At 41.5% G+C, this 11,963-nt stretch overlaps 1 protein-coding gene across 1 annotated transcript in view; it reads right to left on the bottom strand.

Annotated features, from left to right (window-relative positions):
• LOC139765732 (uncharacterized) overlaps window positions 1–11,963 on the bottom strand; it is a 556,217-nt gene that overhangs the window by 524,036 nt on the left and 20,218 nt on the right. The window contains exons 3-4 of the mRNA XM_071693548.1: window positions 5,856–5,960; window positions 4,332–4,448 (exon numbers count right to left, since the gene is read on the bottom strand). Coding sequence (XP_071549649.1) covers window positions 4,332–4,448; window positions 5,856–5,960 — 222 coding nt within the window. The remainder of the gene's footprint in view (window positions 1–4,331; window positions 4,449–5,855; window positions 5,961–11,963) is intronic.

Below are 11,963 nucleotides of genomic sequence, written 5' to 3'. Positions count from 1 at the left end.
TTGATGGAGAAAGAGGCGGGGGAGGCTGATCCATCAACAACCACAAAGATAGATCGGCTGGAGAGGAAGCTAGATATGAAGGAGCAAAGTGAGGGAGGGAAGCCAAAAGAGGGGAGCTTAGAGATGAGACCTCGATGCCACACTGTCAAAAGCATATGTCAAGGGCAGCTACGTGTGACTCCCCAGAATCTTTCATGGATGGTGATCGAACGTTAGTAAGATAGGAAAGAATATCACCAGATCACACCTTTCGGAAGCCATACTGGTGATCAGAGAGAAGACTGAGTCTCGAGTAGTCTAAGGATATGGGAGTTGAGGAGGGGTTGAACGGTCACCTTCTTAGGTATGGCATGTTTCAATGTATCTTCCAAAGAGAAGGGAAAGCTTTGGTTTTTCAAGAGAAACGGAACAGACGAGCAAGCACGGGTGCAAGTTCAGAGTCACACACTTTCAGCACAAGTGGATGGATGCTATCAGAACCACAAGTTTTCCTCGAGTCCAGAGAGAGAGAGAAGCGCTTTTCGGACATTCCGAAAAGAGATTATTGGGCAGAGGCATAGGATTAGTAAGAGGAGCATCAGGGGGTAAATGAATGTTAGGGTCATCCAAGTTTGAGTTGGAGAATAAACAGGAACCAAAGAGAGTTGCTTCGTCTACGAGAGAGACAGCTATAGTACCGTCAGAACGGAAAAGTGAAGGAAAGGTAGAGCGACATGAGTTGTTAGCGATGCCCTTAGTTAGATAGCAGAAAGACCTACCAGTGGATAAAGAGAAGTTATTGCACTTCCTTTGAATAAAAGAAACGCTTTGCCTGACGGGTAACGTGCTTGCAATGATTACCGACAGTGATAAAAGCTGAATAGTAGTCATAAAAGTAGGGTTTTTCGAAGCCCAGTATACCTAATCCCTTGTCTGAATGGACTCAGAATAGGAGCGGTTGAGCCATGGATTAGAGGAAAAGATCATCTTGGAGGAAGAGGGGATAAACCCTTGGTGGGTTTGCGTTGAAATCATTAGTATTCACCACCACCCAAGTCATGGAGTAGATCATATGTGGCAGACTATACACTGTTCACTCAGATCTGATAGCTGGAGCCTAGAAACGTTTGAATTAAGAGTGCTGATTGGTTAATCCAACACTCACGAGCGTGGTAAATCTACAGCTCTTCTTATTCAAACACATATATATTCATAATTGTAGATTACTTACAATATAAGCAGCTAAATAGGGGAAGAAAACAGCATAAAAACTTTACCGTTAACAAAGAAAATTAAAGTTGATTATAATGTCTTATAAAACGATGAGTGACGTTTGAAGTAAATGCGGCGGGCATGTATGTGTTTTCAATCAACAAAGTTACATGTTTTGTTTCATAAGGCAATGTGCCAACTGTGTGGACTCGTACAATAAATATTGTTTAGCTCCCAGTTTTCCTTATTCTATAGATAATCATTATTTGCCAATTTGTGTAATTTTCGTAATTATTTGTGTCTGGCTTTGTTTTACATGACTCAAAGGAAAAATAGGCAAATTCGACATTAGAAGATCAAAGGGCTTACATCTGGCACAGCGCTTTACATGCACTTTCAGATCGTCGGTTTAATATTTTCATATCTATTCCCCTCGATGCGTTTTGCACTGGTCACTGTATTTCGGGAAATATAACATTAATCAACAACTATTCCTGAAATGTTATACCACTTCTTATTTCGCTTTATTTCTGGCTGAGGATATATCTGAAAATGAAGAAATGGCAGGAAACTACAGTGTCGCGTGCCAAAGTCTGCCGACACTGCAACTTACTCCCCTTTATTTAAAGGATTTTGGTCGTTCATTTCACACCTTCCTACTGTAATGTGATGCTATTGTACAAACCCTTCATCACAGAATGAGTGATAGACTTGGAAGGTGTCGTGAACAGGAAGTATATGACGTTTACAGAGCAGGCTGGTGAGCCAGAAAAGTTATAACAATCGTCACATTTTCAAGTCTTAACCAGCTGTAATTACGTCTGATAATCATAAGATAACAAGAAACATTCTAGATATATCTATAACAATGCAGTTCCTTGGTCTGTCTAACTATAAGTAAACCAATAGAATGGCAATCAAATGGTAGGCTAGGCTATTACAGGAGCCTAACTGGTGCCGTGTCGTCGACACCCTCTGGGTGTAGATGTTCTCGCAGCGAGCGACCAGTCATTGTTGTCTGGTAACCAAAGTGACTCTTCACCTTTTTGTATCCACCAATAGTCGCTAAGCTTTGTATCAACCCAGCTATCAGATCTGAGTTAACAGAGTACACTAGGTGGGCCTGGATGGAAATTACGGACTGTATCACAAGTCCAGGTCATAGAAAGGATCACATCTGGCAACTACTTGGTAAGGCTAGAAGGTAGCCATCAGTCGCTACATCCCAAGTCATTACGAACAACTTCTGGACAATTTTTATTTTCTATATTGAGGATCCGCTATAGATGCTTTTACCCATGACACGGTGCAGCTTACGTCTACACTGGGAACACAACAAACATCGACTGGAACACTTCTAGCGTCTATTGGAGACGCGTCAGCTGGGACACTTGGCCCTCATTCGAAACGCTTGGAGCCTCCTGTCTTAATAATTTCAAGTGTTCATTTGGGTGTGTTTACCTTTCCTAAGGCGTAATGTAGCACCAAAGGCCACTTAGCCTTATAGATTTCATTTAGTTCACTGTACTCATTCAATATAGGCGACCTAGCTACCTCAAATTAATATGAAGTTACCTCAGGATCAAAGAGTTCGATGGCCTGGCCATAAAGGCCGACAAAGGCTGTCTTTGAAGGTACAGACTTACTTACAACCTCAAGTGGCATCGAGGGATCCTAGATGTTTGGAAAAGGTGCTTCAAAATCTCCATAAAGTTTAAGCTTCCTCCGGTTAGCTTTGAAGGCACGTTATTAGGTCACCAAAGACTAAGAAAGGCCATCCCAGCCTTATAGATTACACTTAATCCACTACACTCATCCTAGATAGGCAAACTATTGGCCTGAAAAGTAAAGAAGGTACCCTTAAAATCAAAGGCAGGATCAAAGTATATCAGAACTTGGCTTAAAGGCCAATAAAGACCAACTTTTAAGGTTCAAAGTTACCAAAGCTTCATGTCGCAATTTGTGTCCCCATATTTTGATTAAAGTGCTTCAAAGTTTTAGGCTACTGCAAGGTGGCCTTGGGCGATAATTTGAGGCCACCAAGGGCCAAAAAAGGCTACCCCTCAACCGTGTAGGTCACACTCAGTTCAATGCACTCATTCACAATAGGTAGCCTATCATCCTCAAACATAAATGAAGGTATCTCAGGATTAAAGTCAGAATCCAAGAGTACCAGAGCCCAGTCTTAAAGGCCAACAAGGGCCACCTTTTAAGGTTCAAAGCTTCATCGTTCTCACTCAGCCCAAAAATAACCACAAATTCCATTTTTTTCAGCAGTTGTTCTTGAAAGCCATTCAAAAGCCATAAAATAGCCATTTTCAAAGGGAACCTTTTTTCTTGAAAGTTTTTTTTCTATTGTGTAGTGTTGGGCAGCCCTGCTAGAGGGGGATATTCTGAACCTGCAATAAGGAAACATTTATCTTTCATTGAGACACTTTAAACCTACGGTGGGGAGCCTCCACAACTGACTATTTTTTTCTTCCTTGAGACGCTTAATCCTACACTGAGGCCACTTTCAGCCTTCATTAAGGACTTTTCGATCCTCCAGTGAGACACTGAGGTCTCCGCAGGGGACACTTCGAGCCTCCATGGCAAACGCTTTGAAACTCGTCAGTATTTTATTTGATCTATCATATGGGACATTTTGTACCTCCGTTGGGATCTCTCTGAACCTCCACTGGGACAGTTCTAGCGTCCACTTGGACTGCTTTGATATTCGATATCGGCATAGTTGGAGCTTTCAAACAGGCTTTCTTGAACCTTCAGTGTGGACACTTTGTATCTCCGTTGGGACACTTCGAGTCTTCGCTACAGACGGTAAACTCCCACAGAACCTGAGCTTTCAATGAAAAATTTTGGAAGCTTCTACCAACGTCTACTGAGAAAAAATGTAATACTCCATTTAGACATTGAATTCCCAATGGGGACGTTTCGAGCCTCCACTGGGGACAGATTAAACCTCCAGTGGGTTCACATTGAGGCACCACTGGGAGCAGACTGAACCTCCAATGGGCACACACAGAGTCTCTGCCTAAGACATAATGAGCTTCCACTGTGGGCACTTGAGCCACCATTGAAGACAGGCTACACAGAAAAGCCAGCGCAGAACTGAAGAACACAAAGCAACATGCGGAACTTACGGCACTGGTGTTCGTCAGAGCCGTCGCCGCAGTGGTCGTGGAAGTCACACACGTCCTCGCTGGGGACACAGAAGTGGTTGTTGCATTTGAAGTGAGTCACCGGGCACATGAAGGTCTCTGTCGAAACACAAGTGAGAGATTGATCTTCAGTTTAATGCATACAGGAGGAGTGCAGGGTTAAGGAAAAAGATTTCAGTGTGCATTTGAAGTGTAAAGTTCAGATAAGAACAGTTCAGTACTTATGGGGGTGCAGGGCCCAGAGAGGAGCAATTTAAACACAAGGAAAGTGTAGAGCTCAAGCAAAAACAGTTCAGTACATATGGGGAGTGTAGGATTCAGGCGGGAGTAGTCCTGTGCATAAGAAGTCCTGTGCATTGAAGTAGGGTTCAGTGCAGACTGGTAGCGCAGGATAAATGAAGTAACATTATAGTACACTTATTGGTGTGAAGGGTACATACTCTCCCGTTTCTAGCACACTTCCAGGTTGCAGGTTAAAGACAGGATCATTTCAGAAGCACAGAGAGTGTTGTAGTCTACGTAGGGACAATCTGGAAACGACTTGGGAGGGATCACTTCATTTAAAACCAACTGTAACACGAGATCAGTCTCATAACTTTATTCTCTCTGTCCCCATCGTCTTCTAGTGTCCGTAGAGAAGTTTTTACCATTGAGCACGTCTGAACTACGTCTTTAACCAAGCACGTCTGAACTACGTCTTTAACCAACGTTAAAACATTTCTATTCTTTCTCCACTCATGACTTTTGTTGCGTTTCTTGAAGACTGAACCTACAGTGTTTCTGTAGTAGAATAACATGAACATCTTAATTTCTTAACCAACTACCATTACTTAGAGTAGTTATGTTCATTTTAAGCATTCATGAATCACGTCATATGATCATGAATGAAAGTGTTGAGACCCATGGATGATGTCGGGCTACTCGCTACTGCCTGGCTCTCACTGTCGATCACTAGACTCACGACAAACCAAGGTTTTATACCATCTATAATCAATACGGTCGGCTGAGTGAGAGATAGATCAGCCTTGAATCAATACCTCATTAGTCTTCAGCGGCTTTTGAGTTACACAAAAGCGCGATTACCACAAAAAATATTTCCTTATCTCAGTGTCCCTCCCTTGTACCTGTGACTGTTTTCCAAGACCACATCTCCTACTACCCTGTTGCTTCACCTGTATGCAAACGGCAGCTTCTTAATACAATACATCCTTTGCTTAAATCAGTGTCCCTCCCTTGCAGCTGTGGCTATCATTCAGCACTTCATGCCTCTTCCTTACCCCCGGCGTTCTTTATGTATATTGTGGCTGCCTTCCATCATAACACATACTTCTATTCTAATGCATCTCCTGTAACCCGTTCTATACTTCCCGTTCTCTGCTTCCCGAGACAACACATCCTTCCTCATCCCCCTCGAGAGCAGCCGTGCGAACTCTGCACTACTCCCGCGCCCCTAAGACATGCCTCCCATACCAGTTTCCTCAAAACCTCCATCTACTTACGACTTACCGCATTTGTCCTCGTCAGTGCCGTCAGGACAGTCAGGGATGGTGTTGCAGCGATGTACTAAGTCGATGCAAGTCTCTGCACACTGGAATTCGTTGGGCAGACAACCTGGGCAGAAAAAGTTCAGCTTAGCACAAAGGAATCACAAGTAACACAGCACTGATTCTTCCCCTCAATTAATATGTGGACAAACGCTATCTCTCTCTCGTAGTTGGTAAGCAGCAAAGTATATTACCAGTACTAACACCCTGGACAATGGAAGGGTCAGTGACGGCAGAATTGAAAGCCAGTAATTCAGTCTTGGGTCGTAAAGTTGCCATTCTCCGACCAGGTAGCAGTCCTTTCCTTCTGCTTCACCAGCAGGTGTACTGCTGACATTCTGTCCACAAACACAATCTCTCCATATCAAACATAACGTTTGACAGCAAGTAACTCAAACAACCGATTCTTCGCATATCTAGATTTTCGTGTGGTGATTGTTAAGCGCTACCTTTGCCTTAAGGTAAAATCTCATCATAAGTGCTCGGCACTGGTGTGTGATGTTCCCATGGTTGTTCAGCTTGTTTATGGATGGGGTGATTAGGGAGGTACATGCAAGAGTTTTGGAGAGAGGGGCGAGTATGCAGTCTGTTGTAGATGAGAGGGCTTGGGAAATGAGGCAGTTGCTCTTTGCCGATGATACAGTTCTGGTGGCTTATTCGGCTGAGAAACTGCAGAGGTTGGTGACTGAGTTTGGAAAAGTGTGTGAAAAGAGACAGTTGAGGGCAAATATAAATAAGACCAATGTTATTAAGTTCAGGACGGTTGAGGGACAAGCAAATTGGGATGTAACTTTGAATAGAGAAAAACTGGAGCGAGTGAAGTGAACCAGATATCTGGGTGTGGACTTAGCAGCGGATGGAACCAAGGAAGCGGAAGCGAGTCACAGGGTGGGGGAGAGGGCAAAGGTTCTGGGAGCGATGGAAAATGTATCGAAGGAGAGAACGTTATCTCGGAGAGCAAAAATGAGAATGTTTGGAGGAATAGTAGTTCTAACAATGTTGTATGGTTGCGAGGTATAGGCTATAGATAGGGTTGTATGGAGGAGGTTGGATGTATTGGCAATGAAATGTTTGAGGACAATATGTGGTGTGAGGTGGTATGATCGAGTAAGTAATGAAAGGGTAAGAGAGAAGTGTGGAAATAAAAGGAGTGTGGCTGGGAGAGCAGAAGAGGGTGTGTTGAAATGGTTTGGACATATAGAGAGAATGAGAGAGGAAGGATTGACAAAACGAATATAAATGTCAGAGGTGAAGGGAACAAAGAGAAATGGCAGACTAAACTGAATGCAGTAGATTATAAAGATATATTCTATTGGATTCAAGTTAAAGTACCCTAGGTCTTTCGTTTATAAATCCCTTATGTTAGCAAAGAAATCATTTTCTAAAGTTGAACCCAAACCTCCCACTGAAATCAAGAATCTTTTAGTTTTCCTTTATAATAATCTTACTTTACTTCCCATGTTGCTTTAATCCTTTAATGTAAATATTACCTTCAACAACAATAATGCTATAAAGAATATCTTAATTAGAACTCACCACAAAGTTTTCTTGGATGAATCTAAAAAGTGCCACGTAGAAATTGTGATGAGTTTTATGTTGGGCAGACTGGTAAGGATCTTTCTGTTAGACTTAATCAACATGGATATAGTATAAGAACAGGCCAAGAATCAAATGCCTATTTTGATCACGTTAAAAGCTATGATCATTATATATTGACTGGAGTAATGACATTTCAGTTATCAACCCTAACTCCAGTATCAAAAGAAATATCATTGAATCTTCTATCACCAAATACACAAAGAATTATAACCTTAACATTGGTGAAGTTCTATACAAATTGGAAAACTAATTGTTAATAGAATTTCAAAACTATTCCCCTTCTTGTTCGCATAATAAGTTTATGATAAGCTCGTTGTCTTCTCTGACAATCACCTGATTACCAAATGGCGTCCAAGCTGTCTCATCGTTGTATATCAACTGACTTTTATTTCTCTCCTGTCTCTCCCTTGATGATGTGAGTATTAGACTAAAGTGCACTTGGGATCTTAATGTGTTTCATTTCCCCGTGGACTCATAGGAATATTCTTGATCACGCGCTAAATTGTGATCTTTTTCAATATATATATATATATATATATATATATATATATATATATATATATATATATATATATATATATCATATATATATATATATATATATATATATATATATATATATATATATATATATATATATATATATATATATTTACCAGGAATACTCAACAAACTTATACCTCTGTAATTTGAGCACTCACTCTTATCCCCTTTGCCTTTGTACAATGGCACTATGCACGCATTCCGCCAATCCTCAGGCACCTCACCATGACTCATACATACATTAAACAACCTTACCAACCAGTCAACAATACAGTCACCCCCTTTTTTAATAAATTCCACTGCAATACCATCCAAACCTGCTGCCTTGCCGGCTTTCATCTCCCGCAAAGCTTTCACTATCTCTTCTCTGTTTACCAAATCATTTTCCCTAACCCTCTCACTTTGCACACCACCTCGACCAAAACACCCTATATCTGCCACTCTATCATCAAACACATTCAACAAACCTTCAAAATACTCACTCCATCTCCTTCTCACATCACCACTACTTGTTATCACCTCCCCATTTGCGCCCTTCACTGAAGTTCCCATTTGCTCCCTTGTCTTACGCACTTTATTTACCTCCTTCCAGAACATCTTTTTATTCTCCCTAAAATTTAATGATACTCTCTCACCCCAACTTTCATTTGCCCTTTTTTTCACCTCTTGTACCTTTCTCTTGACCTCCTGTCTCTTTCTTTTATACATCTCCCACTCAATTGCATTTTTTCCCTGCAAAAATCGTCCAAATGCCTCTCTCTTCTCTTTCACTAATACTCTTACTTCTTCATCCCACCACTCACTACCCTTTCTAATCAACCCACCTCCCACTTTTTTTTTTTTTGCGCAATCCATCACTGATTCCCTAAATACATCCCATTACTCCCCCACTCCCCTTACTTCCATTGTTCTCACCTTTTTCCATTCTGTACTCAGTCTCTCCTGGTACTTCCTCACACAGGTCTCCTTCCCAAGCTCACTTACTCTCACCACCCTCTTCACCCCAACATTCACTCTTCTTTTCTGAAAACCCATACAAATCTTCACCTTAGCCTCCACAAGATAATGATCAGACAATATGGGAGGGTATTGATTGAGAGGGTGAAGGCATGTACAGAGCATCAGATTGGGGAAGAGCAGTGTGGTTTCAGAAGTGGTAGAGGATGTGTGGATCAGGTGTTTGCTTTGAAGAATGTATGTGAGAAATACTTAGAAAAGCAAATGGATTTGTATGTGGCATTTATGGATCTGGAGAAGGCATATGATAGAGTTGATAGAGATACTCTGTGGAAGGTATTAAGAATATATGGTGTGGGAGGAAAGTTGTTAGAAGCAGTGAAAAGTTTTTATCGAGGATGTAAGGCATGTGTACGTGTAGGAAGAGAGGAAAGTGATTGGTTCTCAGTGAATGTAGGTTTGCGGCAGGGGTGTGTGATGTCTCCATGGTTGTTTAATTTGTTTATGGATGGGGTTGTTAGGGTGGTAAATGCAAGAGTTTTGGAAAGAGGGGCAAGTATGAAGTCTGTTGGGGATGAGAGAGCTTGGGAAGTGAGTCAGTTGTTGTTCGCTGATGATACAGCGCTGGTGGCTGATTCATGTGAGAAACTGCAGAAGCTGGTGACTGAGTTTGGTAAAGTGTGTGGAAGAAGAAAGTTAAGAGTAAATGTGAATAAGAGGAAGGTTATTAGGTACAGTAGGGTTGAGGGTCAAGTCAATTGGGAGGTGAGTTTGAATGGAGAAAAACTGGAGGAAGTGATGTGTTTTAGATATCTGGGAGTGGATCTGGCAGCGGATGGAACCATGGAAGCGGAAGTGGATCATAGGGTGGGGGAGGGGGCGAAAATTCTGGGGCCTTGAAGAATGTGTGGAAGTCGAGAACATTATCTCGGAAAGCAAAAATGGGTATGTTTGAAGGAATAGTGGTTCCAACAATGTTGTATGGTTGCGATGCGTGGGTTATGGATAGAGTTGTGCGCAGGAGGATGGATGTGCTGGAAATGAGATGTTTGAGGACAATGTGTGGTGTGAGGTGGTTTGATCGAGTGAGTAATGTAAGGGTAAGGGAGATGTGTGGAAATAAAAAGAGCGTGGTTGAGAGAGCAGAAGAGGGTGTTTTGAAGTGGTTTGGGCACATGGAGAGAATGAGTGAGGAAAGATTGACCAAGAGGATATATGTGTCGGAGGTGGAGGGAACGAGGAGAAGAGGGAGACCAAATTGGAGGTGGAAAGATGGAGTGAAAAATATTTTGTGTGATCGGGGCCTGAACATGCAGGAGGGTGAAAGGAGGGCAAGGAATAGAGGGAATTGGATCGATGTAGTATACCGGGGTTGACGTGCTGTCAGTGGATTGAATCAAGGCATGTGAAGCGTCTGGGGTAAACCATGGAAAGCTGTGTAGGTATGTATATTTGCGTGTGTGGACGTATGTATATACATGTGTATGGGGGGGGGGGGCATTTCTTTCGTCTGTTTCCTTGCGCTACCTCGCAAACGCGGGAGACAGCGACAAAGTATAATAGAAAAAAAATAATATATATATATATATATATATATATATATATATATATATATATATATATATATATATATATATATATATATGATCCCTGGGGATAGGGGAGAAAGAATACTTTCCACGTATTCCCTGCGTGTCGTAGAAGGCGACTAAAAGGGGAGGGAGTGGGGGGCTGGAAATCCTCCCCTCTCATTATTTTTTACATTTTCCCAAAAGAAGGAACAGAGAAGGGGGCCAGGTGAGGATATTCCCTCAAAGGCCCAGTTCTCTGTTCTTAACGCTACCTCGCTAACGCGGGAAATGGCGAATAGTTTGAAAGAAAGAAATATATATATATATATATATATATATATATATATATATATATATATATATATATATATATATATATATATATATATATATACATATATATATATATAGATATATATATGTGTATATATATATATTCCTATGAGTCCACGGGGAAAATGAAACACGAAAAGTTCCCGCAAAAGTTCGCGCAAAATTGTGATCTTTTCCAATATATATATATATATATATATATATATATATATATATATATATATATATATATATATATATATATATATATATATATCATATTTTGTCGCTGTCTCCCGCGTTAGCGAGTTAGCGTAAGGAAACTGAGGAAAGAATGGCCCAAACCACCCACATACACATGTATATACGTATACGTCCACACAGGCACATATACATACCTATACATCTCAACGTATACATATATATGCACACACAGACATATACATATATACATATGTACTAAATTCATAGTCTGCCCTTATTCATTCCCATCGCCACCCTGCCACACATGAAAAAACAACCCCCTCCCCCCGCATGTGCGCGAGGTAGCACTAGAAAAACACAACAAAGGCCTCATACATTCATACTCAGTCTCTAGCTGTCATGTACAATCCACCGAAACCACAGCTCCCTTTCCACATCCAGGCCACACAAAACTTTCCATGGTGTACCCCACACGCTTCACATGCCCTGGTTCAATCCATTGGCAGCACGTCGACCCCGGTACACCACATCGTTCCAATTCACTCTATTCCTTGCACGCCTTTCACCCTCCTGCATGTTCTGGCCCCGATCACTCAAAATCTTTTTCACTCCAACTTTCCACCTCCAATTTGGTCTCCCACTTCTCGGTCCCTCCACCTCTGACACATATATCCTCTTTGTCAATCTTTCCTCACTCATTCTCTTCATGTGACCTAACCATTTCAAAACACCCTCTTCTGCTCTCTCAACAACACTCTTTTTATTACCAAACATCTCTCTTACCCTATTATCATTTACTCGATCAAACCACCTCACACCACATATTGTCTTCAAAGATCTCATTTCCAGCACATTCACCCTCCTCCGCACAACTCCATCTATAG

The sequence above is a fragment of the Panulirus ornatus genome, chromosome 55 (assembly GCF_036320965.1).
Source record: "Panulirus ornatus isolate Po-2019 chromosome 55, ASM3632096v1, whole genome shotgun sequence".
NCBI lineage: Eukaryota > Metazoa > Arthropoda > Malacostraca > Decapoda > Palinuridae > Panulirus > Panulirus ornatus.
Note: the sequence above shows the minus strand (reverse complement) of the source record. Positions and strands in the feature narration are given on the sequence as shown.